Source organism: Eleutherodactylus coqui, chromosome 6, assembly GCF_035609145.1.
Source record: "Eleutherodactylus coqui strain aEleCoq1 chromosome 6, aEleCoq1.hap1, whole genome shotgun sequence".
Taxonomy (NCBI): Eukaryota; Metazoa; Chordata; class Amphibia; order Anura; family Eleutherodactylidae; genus Eleutherodactylus; species Eleutherodactylus coqui.
Window position 1 is genome coordinate 220,750,122 of NC_089842.1, and position 19,177 is coordinate 220,769,298.

Genomic DNA, 19,177 nt, shown 5'->3' on the forward strand with positions numbered 1-19,177 from the left:
GAAGTGATGAGAGTGCTCACGTGTACTTCATGTAGTGGAGGGATAGAAGTTATGAGAGCGCTCGCATGTACTTAATTTAGGGGAGCAATAGAAGTGATGAGAGCCCTGGCGTGTACTTCATACAGTCGGGGAATAGGAGCGATGAGAGCGCTCGCATGTACTTCATGCAGTTGAGAGACAGTGATGAAACTGATGAGAACGATTGCATGTATTTCATGTAGTGGAGGTACAGAAATGATGAGAGCGCTCACATGTAATGAAGGGAGTAGAAGCAATTATAGCGTTCACATATACTTCATAGAAGTGATAAGGACGCTTGCATGTACTTCATGTAGTGAAGGTATGGAAGTGTTGAGAGCGCTCGCATGTACTTTATGTAGTGGAGGGATAGAAGTGATGAGAGCGCTCGCATGTACTTCATGTAGTGTTGAAATAGAAGTAATGAGAGCGCTCGCATGTACTTCATGTAGTGTTGGGATAGAAGTGATGAGAGCGCTCACGTGTACTTTATATAGTGGAGGGATAGAAGTGATGAGAGCGCTCACGTGTACTTCATGTAGTGGAGGGATAGAAGTGATGAGAGCGCTCACGTGTACTTCATGTAGTGTTGGGATAGAAGTAATGAGAGCGCTCGCATGTACTTCATGTAGTGTTGAAATAGAAGTAATGAGAGCGCTCACGTGTACTTCATGTAGTGTTGGGATAGAAGTAATGAGAGCGCTCGCATGTACTTCATGTAGTGTTGAAATAGAAGTGATGAGAGCGCTCGCATATACTTCATGTAGTGTTGGGATAGAAGTGATGAGAGTGCTCACGTGTACTTTATATAGTGGAGGGATAGAAGTGATGAGAGCGCTCACGTGTACTTCATGTAGTGTTGGGATAGAAGTGATGAGAGCGCTCCCATATACTTCATGTAGTGGAGGGATAGAAGTGATGAGAGCGCTCACGTGTACTTCATGTAGTGGAGGGATAGAAGTGATGAGAACGCTCACGTGTACTTCATGTAGTGGAGGGATAGAAGTGATGAGAGTGCTCACGTGTACTTTATATAGTGGAGGGATAGAAGTGATGAGAGCGCTCACGTGTACTTCATGTAGTGTTGGGATAGAAGTGATGAGAGCGCTCCCATATACTTCATGTAGTGGAGGGATAGAAGTGATGAGAGCGCTCACGTGTACTTCATGTAGTGGAGGGATAGAAGTGATGAGAACGCTCACGTGTACTTCATGTAGTGTTGGGATAGAAGTGATGAGAGCGCTCGCATATACTTCATGTAGTGGAGGGATAGAAGTGATGAGAGCGCTCACGTGTACTTTATATAGTGGAGGGATAGAAGTGATGAGAGCGCTCGCATGTACTTCATGTAGTGGAGGGGATAGAAGTGATGAGAGCGCTCACGTGTACTTCATGTAGTGTTGGGATAGAAGTGATGAGAGCGCTCACGTGTACTTCATGTAGTGGAGGGATAGAAGTGATGAGAACGCTCGCATGTACTTCATGTAGGGGGGGATAGAAGTGATGAGAGCGCTCACGTGTACTTCATGTAGTGGAGGGATAGAAGTGATGAGAGCGCTCGCATGTACTTCATGTAGTGTTGGGATAGAAGTGATGAGAGCGCTCGCATGTACTTCATGTAGTGGAGGGATAGAAGTGATGAGAACGCTCGCATGTACTTCATGTAGTGGAGGGATAGAAGTGATGAGAACGCTCGCATGTACTTCATGTAGGGGGGGATAGAAGTGATGAGAGCGCTCGCATGTACTTCATGTAGTGGGAGGATAGAAGTGATGAGAGCGCTCGCATGTACTTCATGTAGGGGGGGATAGAAGTGATGAGAGCGCTCGCATGTACTTCATGTAGTGGAGGGATAGAAGTGATGAGAATGCTTGCATGTACTTCATGTAGTGTTGGGATAGAAGTGATGAGAGCGCTCGCATGTACTTCATGTAGTGGAGGGATAGAAGTGATGAAAGCGCTTACGTGTACTCCATGTAGTGGAGGGATAGAAGTGATAAGAGCGCTCACGTGTACTTTATATAGTGGAGGGATAGAAGTGATGAGAGCGCTCACGTGTACTTCATGTAGTGGAGGCATAGAAGTGATGAGAACGCTCGCATGTACTTCATGTAGGGGGGGATAGAAGTGATGAGAGCGCTCGCATGTACTTCATGTAGTGGAGGGATAGAAGTGATGAAAGCGCTTACGTGTACTTCATGTAGTGGAGGGATAGAAGTGATAAGAGCGCTCACGTGTACTTCATGTAGTGGAGGGATAGAAGTGATGAAAGCGCTTACGTGTACTTTATATAGTGGAGGGATAGAAGTGATGAGAGCGCTCACGTGTACTTCATGTAGTGGAGGGATAGAAGTGATAAGAGCGCTCGCATGTACTTCATGTAGTGGAGGGATAGAAGTGATGAGAGCGCTCGCATGTACTTCATGTAGTGTTGGGATAGAAGTGATGAGAGCGCTCACATGTACTTTATGTAGTGGTGGGATAGAAGTGATGAGAGCGCTCGCATGTACTTCATGTAGTGTTGGGATAGAAGTGATGAGAGCGCTCGCGTGTACTTTATATAGTGGTGGGATAGAAGTGATGAGAGCGCTCGCATGTACTTCATGTAGTGGGAGGATAGAAGCGATGATAGCACTCGCATGTACTTCATGTAGTGGTGGGATAGAAGTGATGAGAGCGCTCGCATGTACTTCATGTAGGGGGGGATAGAAGTGATGAGAGCGCTCGCATGTACTTCATGTAGTGGAGGGATAGAAGTGATGAGAATGCTTGCATGTACTTCATGTAGTGTTGGGATAGAAGTGATGAGAGCGCTCGCATGTACTTCATGTAGTGGAGGGATAGAAGTGATGAGAGCGCTCACGTGTACTTCATGTAGTGGGAGGATAGAAGTGATGAGAGCGCTCACGTGTACTTCATATAGTAGAGGGGATAGAAGTGATCAGAGCACTCCCATGTACTTCATCTATTGGAGGTGGTCCTTGGCTTCAGCGCCCTGCTCTGCTCTCAAGTGATCCCCTGACATTGATGCCCTTACTTAGATACAATGAAGTGGGATCATGCGTCCACCGATCTCTAAGCATCTGCTGCGTTTGGATCAGCTGAATATGCTCACCCCCTTTTTCTGGGGTCCACCGGACCCCTCACCTCCTGAGACGCAGTCAGTATTATTTGTACGTTTTCTGTGCTGACGGGGTCGGATCCAGTTTTATAAATAGGTCAGTTTCGGCAGATAGGGCTCAAACATGAAGGGGTTAAGGGGGGGGGGTGATTTAGTTCCCTCCCAGAGCCTGGTGCTTCATTGAGAGATTAAAGCTGTGGATGAATGAAGCCCCCCTCATACCACACCCAGCAGATGGCGACCCCCTGGGGACTCCAGGACCCTCGCCAGTGTGTGTAATTAATGTCAGACCCTTTCCATTCTGAAGTGGTCTCCAAATGCAAATGTCCTCCAATTAGTGCAGGGCGGGGGATGGGCGTTGAGATGGGGGCGGCTGTCAACGATGGCCACTCCTGGGGGACACATATTTAGGCAGTGAAATTATTTGCAATGAGCAGGAGTGGTATTTATCAGCTGACATTGCGGGGCACATGCTCTGCGGACCGGTGAATCTGGCTGCAGGGCCCCCCTTTACCTGCGCATATTCTTCTACCAGGTGCATTCAGTATGCGCATACTCCCCAACCATCCCACATCCAGCGGAATAGGCACAATTTTCCGGTATGGTCTCACTATGAGGGGTATACCTACTGCCGTAGCAGCTGCTATGGGGCCCTTGTCACAGAGAGACCCGGACTACATTGTCCCCTGAGGATGTGGCTACTTATTGAGGGAAGACTTAAAAAAGGAAAACACACTCACATTTTTGGTCCTTTTCCACTCATTCCTTACTTCTTGGCCACAATCATCACGTACCGCCAAGCGTGTAATCATGCTAGTAAGGAAGGAGTAGAGTGGTGGAGGGGGGGGGGGGGAGGGGAGGGGTGCAGAAGGGGCTCTATTGTCACTTTTTATCTTACAGCATAAAAGGAGGGTTATTACTGATGGGAGTATTATAAGGCTGGAGCATCATTACTGATGGGGATATAAGGGTGGAGCATCATTACTGATGGGGATATAAGGGTGGAGCATTATTACTGATGGGGATATAAGGGTGGAGCATCATTACTGATGGGGATATAAGGGTGGAGCATTATTACTGATGGGGGTATAAGGCTGGAGCATCATTACTGATGGGGATATAAGGGTGGAGCATTATTACTGATGGGGGTATAAGGCTGGAGCATCATTACTGATGGGGATATAAGGGTGGAGCATTATTACTGATGGGAGTATAAGGGTGGAGCATTATTACTGATGGGAGTATTATAAGGGTGGAGCATCATTACTGATGGGGATATAAGGGTGGAGCATTATTACTGATGGGGGTATGAGGGTGGAGCATTATTACTGATGGGTGTATAAGGGTGGAGCATTATTACTGATGGGGATATAAAGGTGGAGCATTATTACTGATGGGGTTATAAGGGTGGAGCATTATTACTGATGGGAGTATTATAAGGCTGGAGCATTATTACTGTGATGGCACACTATTATGTACCACTAAAGAAGGCATTATGAAAGTGTGTAGGGCATTATTATTGTGTGGGGTACTAAGTGGGCACCACTACTGTATGTTACAGAAAGAATGGCACTAAGTGGTGGCACAAAGGCATCTCGGTAGAATTGAGCGAGGTTAGAGGTGTAGCGTGACATGAATAAACTAGCCATGAGAGGTATGTATGTGCCATAGAGGTAGCTCCTCTGGTGCCATAGAATTGTGCCACATAACATGAGGGAAACAGTTATTACTGATGGGGATATAAGGCTGGAGCATTATTACTGATGGGGTGTTAAAGGTGGAGCATTATTACTGATGGGAGTATTATAAGGCTGGAGCATTATTACTGATGGGGTTATAAAGGTGGAGCATTATTACTGATGGGGGTATAAGGGTGGAGCATTATTACTGATGGGGTTATAAGGGTGGAGCATTATTACTGATGGGGGTATAAGGGTGGAGCATTATTACTGATGGGGTTATAAAGGTGGAGCATCATTACTGATGGGGTTATAAGGGTGGAGCATTATTACTGATGGGGGTATAAGGGTGGATCATTATTACTGATGGGGTTATAAAGGTGGAGCATCATTACTGATGGGGATATTAGGGTGGAGCATTATTGATGATGGGGCTATAAGGGTGGAGCATTATTACTGATGGGAATATTATAAGGGTGGAGCATTATTACTGATGGGAGTATTATAAGGGTGGAGCATTATTACTGCTGATGGATTATAAGGGTGGAGCATTATTACTGATGGGGGCATAAGGTGAAGCATTATTACAAATGGAAATATTATAAGGGTGGAGCATTATTACTGATGGAAGTATTATAAGGGTGGAGCATTATTACTGATGGGGGTATAAGGGTGGAGCATTATTACTGGTGGGTGTATAAGGGTGGAGCATTATTACTGATGGGTGTATTATAAGGCTGGAGCATTATTACTGATGGGTGTATAAGGGTGGAGCATTATTGATGATGGGGGTATAAGGGTGGAGCATTATTACTGATGGGTGTATAAGGGTGGAGCATTATTGATGATGGGGGTATAAGGGTGGAGCATTATTACTGATGGGAGTATTATAAGGCTGGAGCATTATTACTGATGGGGGTAAAAGGCTGGAGCATTATTACTGATGGAAGTATTATAAGGGTGGAGCATTATTGATGATGGGGATATAAGGGTGGAGCATTATTACTGATGGGAGTATTATAAGGGTGGAGCATTATTGATGATGGGGATATAAGGGTGGAGCATTATTACTGATGGGTGTATAAGGGTGGAGCATTATTGATGATGGGGATATAAGGGTGGAGCATTATTGATGATGAGGATATAAGGGTGGAGCATTATTACTGATGGGTGTATAAGGGTGGAGCATTATTGATGATGGGTGTATAAGGGTGGAGCATTATTACTGATGGAAGTATTATAAGGGTGGAGCATTATTGATGATGGGGGTATATGGGTGGAGCATTATTGATGATGGGTGTATAAGGGTGCAGCATTATTGATGATGGGGGTATAAGGGTGAAGCATTATTACTGATGGGGACATAAGGTAAGGTGGGGCACGATTACTGATGGTACATAAAGAGGCATTATTACTGATGGGCTGTAAGTGAGCTATATTACAGATGAGGCATAAGGGGGCATTATCACTTATGGCGGTATAAGGGGGGTCATCATTACAGACGGGACATAAGGGGGAGCATTACTGATGGGGCATAAAGGAGCATTATTTTTAGTGGAACATCAGGAGGTACCATTACTTATGGGGGTTATTGATAGAACATAAGAGGCATTATTATTGAATGGAATCACATGGAGGTATTATTACTGTGTGGAAGCATAAAAGGGGCACTTTTGCTGTATGGGGGCATTTTTATTGTGATGGCACACTATTATGTACCACTAAAGAAGGCATTATGAAAGTGTGTAGGGCATTATTATTGTGTGGGGTACTAAGTGGGCACCACTACTGTATGTTACAGAAAGAATGGCACTATTACTAAGTGGTGGCACAAAGGCAACTCGGTAGGATTGGGCAAGGTTAGAGGTGAAGCATGGCATGAATAAACTAGCCATGAGAGGTATGTATGTGCCGTAGAGGTAGCTCCTCTGGTGCCATAGAATGGTGGAGCCCATGCTCAGGCTGGCACCTTACTCTTAGTGAGCCATAATAGCAAAGTGGCGACTCCTGCCCTTGAAGAGCTGATGTTACCAGCCTGGGTGCCCATGATTCTCCTTGACACAGAATTGTGCCACATAACATGAGGGAAACAGTTATGATGCCGGACTGTGTGACTTAATGGCCCTCCAGGATCCCGCTCAGTAGTGACTATTGAACTTTCCATAAATTGTCCTTTCCTGGGACCGTGACACGACTGGAAATGAAGATTTATCATCTCTTCCCTGACACGTACGCAGCTCCTTGGCTCAGCCACAGCGGGGAAGGGGGGGATAAATCCCATATTGTAGAATACCAGGAGATTGCGGTTGCACCGTGTATGGGTGTGTGTACACGGGTGTCAGTGTGCAGTATGTTATGTGCACCGTGTATGGGTGTGTATAAACAGGTGTCAGTGTGTAGTATGTTATGTGCACCGTGTATGGGTGTGTGTACACGGGTGTCAGTGTGTAGTATGTTATGTGCACCATGTAAGGGTGTGTGTACACAGGCGTCAGTGTGTAGTATGTTATGTGCACCGTGTATGGGGGTGTGTACACGGGTGTCAGTGAGTAGTTTGCTATGGGCACGGTATATGGGTGTGTATACACAGGCGTCAGTGTGTAGTATGTTATGTGCACCGTGTAAGGGTGTGTGTACACGGTTGTCAGTGTGTAGTATGCTATGTGCACCATGTAAGGGAGTGTGTACACGGGTGTCAGTGTGTAGTATGTTATGTGCACCGTGTATGGGTGTGTGTACACGGGTGTCAGTGAGTAGTTTGCTATGGGCACGGTATATGGGTGTGTATACACAGGCGTCAGTGTGTAGTCTGTTATGTGCACCATGTAAGGGTGTGTGTACACGGGTGTCAGTGTGCAGTATGTTATGTGCACCGTGTATGGGTGTGTGTACATGGGTGTCAGTGTGTAGTATGCTATGTGCACCTTGTAAGTGTGTGTGTACACGGGTGTCAGTGTGTAGTATGTTATGTGCACCGTGTAAGGGTGTGTGTACACGGGTGTCAGTGTGTAGTATGTTCTGTGCACCGTGTATGGGTGTGTGTACACGGGTGTCAGTGAGTAGTTTGCTATGGGCACGGTATATGGGTGTGTATACAAGTGTTAGTGTGTAGTATGTTATGTGCACCATGTAAGGGTGTGTGTACACGGGTGTCAGTGTGTAGTATGTTATGTGCACCATGTATGGGTGTGTGTACACGGGTGTCAGGGTGCAGTATGTTATGTGCACCGTGTATGGGTGTGTGTACACAGGTGTCAGTGTGTAGTATGCTATGTGCACCTTGTAAGGGTGTGTGTACACGGGTGTCAGTGTGTAGTATGTTATGTGCACCGTGTAAGGGTGTGTGTACACGGGTGTCAGTGTGTAGTATGTTATGCGCACCGTGTATGGGTGTGTGTACACGGGTGTCAGTGAGTAGTTTGCTATGGGCACGGTATATGGGTGTGTGTACACGGGTGTCAGTGTGTAGTATGTTATGTGCACCGTGTAAGGGTGTGTGTACACGGGTGTCAGTGTGTAGTATGTTATGTGCACCGTGTATGGGTGTGTGTACACGGGTGTCAGTGTGTAGTATGTTATGTGCGCCGTGTATGGATGTGTGTACACGGGTGTCAGTGTGGAGTATGTTATGTGCACCATGTATGGGTGTGTGTACACGGGTGTCAATGTGTAGTATGCTATGTGCACCTTGTAAGGGTGTGTGTACACGGGTGTCAGTGTGTAGTATGTTATGTGCACGGTATATGGGTGTGTATACAAGTGTTAGTGTGTAGTATGTTATGTGCACCGTGTAAGGGTGTGTGTACACGGTTGTCAGTGTGTAGTATGCTATGTGCACCATGTAAGGGTGTGTGTACAGGGGGGTCAGTGTGTAGTATGCTATGTGCACCATGTAAGCGTGTGTGTACACGGGTGTCAGTGTGTAGTATGTTATGTGCACCGTGTAAGGGTGTGTGTACACGGGTGTCAGTGTGTAGTATGTTCTGTGCACCGTGTATGGGTGTGTGTACACGGGTGTCAGTGAGTAGTTTGCTATGGGCACGGTATATGGGTGTGTATACAAGTGTTAGTGTGTAGTATGTTATGTGCACCATGTAAGGGTGTGTGTACACGGGTGTCAGTGTGCAGTATGTTATGTGCACCGTGTATGGGTGTGTATAAACAGGTGTCAGTGTGTAGTATGTTATGTGCACCGTGTATGGGTGTGTGTACACAGGTGTCAGTGTGTAGTATGTTATGTGCACCATGTAAGGGTGTGTGTACACAGGCGTCAGTGTGTAGTATGTTATGTGCACCGTGTATGGGGGTGTGTACACGGGTGTCAGTGAGTAGTTTGCTATGGGCACGGTATATGGGTGTGTATACACAGGCGTCAGTGTGTAGTATGTTATGTGCACCGTGTAAGGGTGTGTGTACACGGTTGTCAGTGTGTAGTATGCTATGTGCACCATGTAAGGGAGTGTGTACACGGGTGTCAGTGTGTAGTATGTTATGTGCACCGTGTATGGGTGTGTGTACACGGGTGTCAGTGAGTAGTTTGCTATGGGCACGGTATATGGGTGTGTATACACAGGCGTCAGTGTGTAGTCTGTTATGTGCACCATGTAAGGGTGTGTGTACACGGGTGTCAGTGTGCAGTATGTTATGTGCACCGTGTATGGGTGTGTGTACATGGGTGTCAGTGTGTAGTATGCTATGTGCACCTTGTAAGTGTGTGTGTACACGGGTGTCAGTGTGTAGTATGTTATGTGCACCATGTAAGGGTGTGTGTACACGGGTGTCAGTGTGCAGTATGTTATGTGCACCGTGTATGGGTGTGTGTACATGGGTGTCAGTGTGTAGTATGCTATGTGCACCTTGTAAGTGTGTGTGTACACGGGTGTCAGTGTGTAGTATGTTCTGTGCACCGTGTATGGGTGTGTGTACACGGGTGTCAGTGAGTAGTTTGCTATGGGCACGGTATATGGGTGTGTATACAAGTGTTAGTGTGTAGTATGTTATGTGCACCATGTAAGGGTGTGTGTACACGGGTGTCAGTGTGTAGTATGTTATGTGCACCATGTATGGGTGTGTGTACACGGGTGTCAGGGTGCAGTATGTTATGTGCACCGTGAATGGGTGTGTGTACACAGGTGTCAGTGTGTAGTATGCTATGTGCACCTTGTAAGGGTGTGTGTACACGGGTGTCAGTGTGTAGTATGTTATGTGCACCGTGTAAGGGTGTGTGTACACGGGTGTCAGTGTGTAGTATGTTATGCGCACCGTGTATGGGTGTGTGTACACGGGTGTCAGTGAGTAGTTTGCTATGGGCACGGTATATGGGTGTGTGTACACGGGTGTCAGTGTGTAGTATGTTATGTGCACCGTGTAAGGGTGTGTGTACACGGGTGTCAGTGTGTAGTATGTTATGTGCACCGTGTATGGGTGTGTGTACACGGGTGTCAGTGTGTAGTATGTTATGTGCACCATGTAAGGGTGTGTGTACACAGGCGTCAGTGTGTAGTATGTTATGTGCACCGTGTATGGGGGTGTGTACACGGGTGTCAGTGAGTAGTTTGCTATGGGCACGGTATATGGGTGTGTATACACAGGCGTCAGTGTGTAGTATGTTATGTGCACCGTGTAAGGGTGTGTGTACACGGTTGTCAGTGTGTAGTATGCTATGTGCACCATGTAAGGGAGTGTGTACACGGGTGTCAGTGTGTAGTATGTTATGTGCACCGTGTATGGGTGTGTGTACACGGGTGTCAGTGAGTAGTTTGCTATGGGCACGGTATATGGGTGTGTATACACAGGCGTCAGTGTGTAGTCTGTTATGTGCACCATGTAAGGGTGTGTGTACACGGGTGTCAGTGTGCAGTATGTTATGTGCACCGTGTATGGGTGTGTGTACATGGGTGTCAGTGTGTAGTATGCTATGTGCACCTTGTAAGTGTGTGTGTACACGGGTGTCAGTGTGTAGTATGTTATGTGCACCATGTAAGGGTGTGTGTACACGGGTGTCAGTGTGCAGTATGTTATGTGCACCGTGTATGGGTGTGTGTACATGGGTGTCAGTGTGTAGTATGCTATGTGCGCCGTGTATGGATGTGTGTACACGGGTGTCAGTGTGGAGTATGTTATGTGCACCATGTATGGGTGTGTGTACACGGGTGTCAATGTGTAGTATGCTATGTGCACCTTGTAAGGGTGTGTGTACACGGGTGTCAGTGTGTAGTATGTTATGTGCACGGTATATGGGTGTGTATACAAGTGTTAGTGTGTAGTATGTTATGTGCACCGTGTAAGGGTGTGTGTACACGGTTGTCAGTGTGTAGTATGCTATGTGCACCATGTAAGGGTGTGTGTACAGGGGGGTCAGTGTGTAGTATGCTATGTGCACCATGTAAGCGTGTGTGTACACGGGTGTCAGTGTGTAGTATGTTATGTGCACCGTGTAAGGGTGTGTGTACACGGGTGTCAGTGTGTAGTATGTTCTGTGCACCGTGTATGGGTGTGTGTACACGGGTGTCAGTGAGTAGTTTGCTATGGGCACGGTATATGGGTGTGTATACAAGTGTTAGTGTGTAGTATGTTATGTGCACCATGTAAGGGTGTGTGTACACGGGTGTCAGTGTGTAGTATGTTATGTGCACCATGTATGGGTGTGTGTATACAAGTGTGAGTGTGTATTATGTTGTGTGCACCGTGTATGGGCATGTGTACAAGGGTGTCAGTGTGTATAGTATGTTTTGTGCACTGTGTATGGGTGTGTGTACACGAGTGTCGGTGTGTTATGTGCAAAATGTATATATGTGTGTATACAGGTGTCACTGTGTAGTATGCTGTTTGCACCGTGTATGGGTGTGTGTACACAGGAGCCAGTGTGTAATATGTTGTGTGCAACGTGTAAGGGTGTGTGTACATGGCTGTCAGTGTGTAATATGTTATGTGCACCATGTATGGGTGTGTGTACACGGGTGTCAGTGTTTTATTTGCACCGTGTATGGGTGTGTGTACACGTGTGTAGTTTGTTGTGTGCACCATGTATGGGCATGTGTACACAAGTGTGAATGTGTAATATGTTATGTGCAACCTGTATGGGTGTGTGTACACAGGTGTCAGTATGTTAGGTGCACTGTATATGGGTGTGTGACACGGGTGTCAATGTGTAGTATGTTAAGTGCATCGTGTATGTGTGTGTGTATACAAGTGTCAGTGTGTAGTATGTTGTGTGCACCATGTACGGGCGTGTGTACACAGGTGTCAGTGTGTAGTATGTTGTGCGCACCGTGTACGGGCGTGTGTACACAGGTGTCAGTGTGCAGTATGTTATGTGCACCATGTATGGGTGTGCGTACATGGGTGTCAGTGTGCAGTATGTTATGTGCATTGTGTATGGGTGTGTGTACACGGTTGTCAGTGTGTAGTATGTTAAGTGCATCGTGTATGTGTGTGTGTATACAAGTGTCAGTGTGTAGTATGTTGTGTGCACCATGTACGGGTGTGTGTACACAGGTGTCAGTGTGTAGTATGTTTTGTGCACCATGCATGGGTGTGCGTACATGGGTGTCAGTGTGCAGTATGTTATGTGCACCATGTATGGGTGTGCGTACATGGGTGTCAGTGTGCAGTATGTTATGTGCATTGTGTATGGGGGTGTGTATACAAGTGTTAGCATGTAATATGTTGTGTGCACCGTGTATGGGTGTGTGTACACGGTGTCAGTGTGTAGTATGTTAAGTGCATCGTGTATGAGAGGGTGTATACAAGTATCATTGTGTAGTATGTTGTGTGCACCGTGTATAGGTGTCTGTACAGGGGTGTCAGTGTGTAGTATGCTGTATGCACCTTGTATGGGCGTGTGTACACAGGTGTCAGTGTGTAGTATGTGGTCTTCACTGTGTATGGGTGTGTGTACACAGGTATCAGTGTGTAGTATGTTTTGTGCACCATGTATAGGTGTGTGTACACAGGTATCAGTGTGTAGTATGTTTTGTGCACCGTGTATGGGTGTGTGTACACAGGTGTCAGTGTGTTATGTGCACCGTGAATGAGTGTGTGTACACGGGTGTCAGTGTGTAATATGTTGTGTGCACCGCGTATGGGCATGTGTACACGGGTGTCATTGTGTAGTATGTTTTGTGCATTGTGCATGGGTGTCTGTACATGGGTGTCAGTGTGCAGTATGTTATGTGCATCATGTATGGGTGTGTGTATACAGGTGTCACTGTGTAGTATGTTGTTTGTACCCTGTATGGGTGTGTGTACACAGGTGTCAGTGTGTAGTATGTTTTGTGCACCATGTATGGGTGTGTACACGGGTGTGAGTGTGTAATATGTTTTGTGCACCACGTATGTGTGTATGTAAACAGGTGTGAGTGTGTAATATGTTATGTGCACCGTGTATAGGTGTGTGTACACAAGTGTCAGTGTGTTATGTGCACTGTATATGGGTGTGTGACACGGGTGTCAGTGTGTAGTATATTAAGTGCATTGTGTATGGGTGTGTGTATACAAGTGTCAGTGTGTAGTATGTTATGTGCACCACGTAAGGGTGTGTGTACATGGGGGTCAGTGTGTAGTATGTTTTGTGCACTGTGTATGGGTGTGTGTACATGTGTGTAAGTGTATATGTTGTGTGCAACATGTATTGGCGTATGTACACATGTGTCAGTGTGTTGTATGTTATGTGCACCATGTATAGGTGTGTGTACACAGGTGTCAGTGTGTTATGTGCACTGTGTATGCGTGTGTGTACCCGGGTGTCAGTATTTTATTTCCACCGTGTATGGGTGTGTGACACGGGTGTCAGTGTGTAGTATGTTGTGTGCACCATGTATGGGTGTTTGTACACGGGTGTCAGTGTGTAATATGTTCTGTGCACCATGTATGGGTGTGTACAGGGGTGTCAGTGTGTAGTATGTTGTGTGCAACATGTATGGGTGTTTGCACGGGTGTAGTGTGTAGTATGTTGTGTGCACCATGTATGGGTATGTACATGGGTGTCAGTGTGTAGTATACTGTGTGCACCATGTATGGGTGTGTGTACACGGGTGTCAGTATGTAGTATGTTGTGTGCACCATGTATGGGTGTGTGTACACGGATGTCAGTGTGTAGTATGTTGTGTGCACCATGTATGAGTGTGTGTACACGGGTGTCAGTGTGTAGTATGTTGTGTGCACCATGCATGGGTGTGTGTACACGGGTGTCAGTGTGTAGTATGTTCTGTGCACCATGTATGGGTGTGTACAGGGGTGTCAGTGTGTAGTATGTTGTGTGCACCATGTATGGGTGTGTGTACATGGGTGTCAGTGTGTAGTATGTTGTGTGCACCATGTTAAGGTGTATGTACGCTGGTGTAGTGTGTAGTATGTTGTGTGCACCGTGTATGGGTGTGTGTACAGGGGTGTCAGTGTGTAGTATGTTTTGTGCACCCTGTATGGGTGTGTGTACACAGGTGTCAGTGTGTAGTATGTTGTGTGCACCATGTATGGGTGTGTGTACACGGGTGTCAGTGTGTAGTATGTTGTGTGCACCGTGTATGGGTGTGTGTACACTGGTGTCAGTGTGTAGTATGTTGTGTGCACCGTGTATGCGTGTGTGTACACTGGTGTCAGTGTGTAGTATGTTTTGTGCACCGTGTATGCGTGTGTGTACACAGGTGTCAGTGTGTAGTATGTTTTGTGCACCGTGTATGGGTGTGTGTACACGGGTGTCAGTGTGTAGTATGTTGTGTGCACCGTGTATGGGTGTGTGTACACTGGTGTCAGTGTGTAGTATGTTTTGTGCACCGTGTATGGGTGTGTGTACACGGGTGTCAGTGTGTAGTATGTTTTGTGCACTGTGTATGGGTGTGTGTACACGGGTGTCAGTGTGTAGTATGTTGTGTGCACCATGTATGGGTGTGTGTACACAGGTGTCTGTGTGTAATATGTTTTGTGCACCATGTATGGGTGTGTGTACACGGGTGTCAGTGTGTAGTATGTTGTGTGCACCGTGTATGTGTGTGTGTACACTGGTGTCAGTGTGTAGTATGTTTTGTGCACCGTGTATGGGTGTGTGACACGGGTGTCAGTGTGTAGTATGTTTTGTGCACCGTGTATGGGTGTGTGTACACGGTTGTCAGTGTGTAGTATGTTGTGTGCACCGTGTATGGGTGTGTGTACACGGGTGTCAGTGTGTAGTATGTTGTGAGCACCATGTATGGGTGTGTGTACACGGGTGTCAGTGTGTAGTATGTTGTGTGCACTGTGTATGGGTGTGTGTACACGGGTGTCAGTGTGTAGTATGTTGTGTGCACCATGTATGGGTGTGTGTACACAGGTGTCTGTGTGTAATATGTTTTGTGCACCATGTATGGGTGTGTGTACACGGGTGTCAGTGTGTAGTATGTTGTGAGCACCATGTATGGGTGTGTGTACACGGGTGTCAGTGTGTAGTATGTTGTGTGCACTGTGTATGGGTGTGTGTACACGGGTGTCAGTGTGTAGTATGTTGTGTGCACCATGTATGGGTGTGTGTACACTGGTGTCAGTGTGTAGTATGTTTTGTGCACCGTGTATGGGTGTGTGTACACGGGTGTCAGTGTGTAGTATGTTGTGAGCACCATGTATGGGTGTGTGTACACGGGTGTCCGTGTGTAGTATGTTGTGTGCACCATGTATGGTTGTGTGTACACGGGTGTCAGTGTGTAGTATGTTTTGTGCACCGTGTATGGGTGTGTGTACACGGGTGTCAGTGTGTAGTATGTTGTGTGCACCATGTATAGGTGTGTGTACACGGGTGTCAGTGTGTAGTATGTTGTGTGCTCTTTTGTGTCCCTCCCCCACCCGGCACGCAGGATTATTTCCTCCTAATCTCTCATTGCGATGCTTGTGTCGTCTCCGGCCCCGCAGCATCTTTCAAATGTCATGTTTATAAGTGTTTGTCAATGTCAGCGCCCGTCCCCGGGGAGCCTGCAAGGAACATACACGTCTGCTTCAGAAGACTTCAGGGGAACCGACCCCCATAATGTGCCGTCTGTGCGCCCCTCCACATATATGCCCCCCATGATGCTGACGGCCAGTGTGATCACGACTCATGTTCACTGGGAACACTGCTGTCACCTATACGGAAGCTCCAGATGTGTTATGGCTCGTCCCAGAAGCTTACACCCTAATGACCCGTCCGCTCACAGCCCAGCAGATTACACTCTAATGGTCAAAACACTCAAATACCACATATACAATATACAAGTCAGTGTCATACATATTACACGTGTAACAGACAACTGACATATAAGATATACTGCACATGAAAAACGCATCGGGTATGTGACATATACTACACGCATGATATACAGACGTTCTATAAAACACACCATACACAAGTCACATATGACACACGTTACACACTGGTGACACATATATTTCCCATATAATACAGAAGTCATGTATGATACATACTGCACATATAACACTCAGGTCATGCGAGATATTTAGTTCATATACATTACACAAGTCACAGAATGCCTACTACACGTATAATGCACATGTCATATATAATACAATGCAAGTATCACACATACTAGAAATGCAATATACAAGGTAGGGGAGATACACAACACAGTTGGTATACACAATTCACACATGATACTTACTACTTGTGTGACACATGCTACATATGTAATACACAACTATACATATATATGCTCCTTCTAGGGGAGCGATGTTACTGACAATGAGTATATATATATATATATACACACACACATACTCCTTCTAGGGGAGGGATTGGTTTCACAATGAGTGCGCTTCATGTATAGCACACATAGTAGACATGTAACATATGACACACACTACATACAGCACACAAGGCACACGTGTGATACATTGTAGATATGCATTACACGGGGCAGGGCTGTGTCCGCAGAGCTTACGATCTAACGCTGCCTGACCAGCTGCCGGCAGAGGATCAGCACCGCGGACAGAGCCCCCCGCCCGGCACACACAGGGTGGAGAGCCGCTCTCCGGGCTGGTAGGGTTAACCCTGTACTGCCCCCGCCCGGCACACACAGGGTGGGGAGCTGCTCTCCGGGCTGGTGGGGTTAACCCTGTACTGCCCCCGTCCGGCACACACAGGGTTACCCCATCCCGGGACTCTTTGTGATGCCCCCCTCATCACACACCTTGCCCCCTCCATCTCTGCTCTCCCCTCCCCCAGGCCGAGAGCTTCAGCACCAAGGAGAGCGGCAGAACAATGGCCGCGGCGGGGAGCGTCTGCCAAGCGCTAGCGGCGGCTGCAGGCGCAGAGCCGGGCCCCGGCGGGTGTAGCGGGTCCTGCCCTCCCTGTCCTACCCAACCCCGTCCTGGTGTGAGAGGAGGCAGCTGCCCCCTGCAGGCTGAGGAGCGGCCGGCTGCTGGCGCCCCCTGCAGGCTGCCTCCCTCACACGTCTACGGCCGTGTGCGGCTCTTTCTCCCCGAGCCCTCACTCTGACATCATCCCTTGGCAGGCTGGGGCGGGCACTGGGCACCGGGAGGGGGCATAATTGTTGGGAAAGAAAAGATTTGGAATCAGAGCTCAAGATTCACTAAAGGTGGCAGCAGCAGCGGCGGGTCCTGAGTGGGGGAGGGGTGTGGAGTGTCAGCCTCTGGGACCAGCACTGGGCACTAGTCAACTACCTGGAGTGGCTGGAGAGTGGCAGCAGGGGTGCCGGGAGACCCCCACCTGCAGGGCAGCCTCCGCTTGGGTTGGACAAGGGGGTGAAGAAGCACAGTTGGCTTGTTTTTCGGGCTCAAGTGCCTTTGGTGCCCCCCTCCCCTGTGCCCACTTGCCCCAATGAAGGAACCCGATGCCATTAAACTTTTCATTGGGCAGATACCCCGCAACCTGGAGGAGAAGGACCTCAAGCCCATCTTTGAGCAGTTTGGGAAAATCTATGAACTTACAGTCATCAAAGACAAATTTACAGGGGTGCACAAAGGTGAGTGACTGAGGGGGACCTAGGTTTAATATGGGGGTCCTGTGTGGAGCAAGCAGAATGGGGGGAGCTGGAGGTCGGGCTCATTGGGGATGAAATTAGGGGTCTGACTACATGGGGGGAGCTGGAAGTCGGACTCATTGGGGATGAAGTTGGGGGTCTGACTACATGGGGGAGCTGGAAGATGAAGTTGGGGGGGGGCTGGAAGTTGGGTTCATTGGGTAGGAAAATAGGGGGTCTGACTACATGAGGGATGGGGGGAGCTGGAGGTTGGGCTCAATGAGGATGAAGTTGGGGGTCCGACTACATGGGGGGGATGACTTGGAAGTCAGGCTCATTGAAGAAGTTTGGGGTCCGACTACACGGGGAGAGATGGAAGTTGGGCTCATTTAGGATGGAATTTGGGGTCTGGCTACATGGGGGGGGGCTACAGGAGTCAGGCTCATTGGGGATGTAATTGGGGGATCTCTCTAAAGAGGGTGAGCTGCAAATCAGGACAAATGCGAGGTGATGGCTGATGCCAAGCAGAAGACGGCTTAGCTGGGGGTATAGGACTGGCAGGTACAAGCCTTGGAGGTCCTCACACCTGGGGCAGGATGCCTCCTTGGAGTCTTGTGGCCCTCCAGGTGACTCTATGGCTCCTTCTATCACAGGAAGGTCAGTAAGAGACGGGGAGAGGATTCCAAGGTGAAGAAGGGTTGTCAGAACCTGGGAGGGTAACAAAGGAGACGGTGATGGAGGGTACAGGGTGCCACAGGGGAGACAAAGGACAGGGCACACAACAATGGGGCAGGATGACATTGTGGAGCCTTATAACATGTCCATGGCTCTACATGGAGGGTGGGGGAGGGGATGTGTGATATTTGAGGAAGATGGTGTGACAGATGGCAGGAGGGGGGGGGGGGTGGAGGGAACATTTAATGAACCAGCGCTGGTTAAGCTCAGCTGAGGTGGGAGGGCACTGCCAGCATTCAACCAAGGGGCCCTAAGTCCAGGATCCCCCTTCCCCAACACCCCAGGACTTCCAAAACTCCCCATATCCCAGGGATGGGCTGTTAACACCATCTATACTCCCACACTGTGAGAGCAGAGTGCAAGCTCTTGGGACAGGATTATTTCATGCAGCTTTAGACACTTGTATATAGAAGAGTGGCCTTCACGTACAATCCTTAGATTGCAAGCTCTGTGGCTGAGAAATAATTGTTCCATCAGGTCAGCCTGAAGGATGTTGGGGCATGTATGACATCTAGATTGTCAGCTCTGTGGGTGATGTTCGGTGTATTCACTATCTGCAGTTACTGTATACTACATCTCTAGACTGTAAGCTCCTCTGGTTACTGTACACTAGATCTTTAGACTGTAAGCTCCTCTGGTTACTGTATACTACCTCTCTAGACTGTAAGCTCCTCTGGTTACTG

At 47.8% G+C, this 19,177-nt stretch overlaps 1 protein-coding gene across 2 annotated transcripts in view; it reads left to right on the plus strand.

Annotated features, from left to right (window-relative positions):
- Positions 1-17,370: 17,370 nt before the first annotated feature.
- LOC136633265 (CUGBP Elav-like family member 3-A) overlaps positions 17,371-19,177 on the plus strand; it is an 81,318-nt gene continuing 79,511 nt past the window's right edge. For both annotated transcript variants that reach the window (XM_066608863.1, XM_066608864.1), the window contains exon 1: positions 17,371-17,762. In XM_066608863.1, coding sequence (XP_066464960.1) covers positions 17,618-17,762 — 145 coding nt within the window. In that variant the 5' untranslated portion in view covers positions 17,371-17,617. The remainder of the gene's footprint in view (positions 17,763-19,177) is intronic.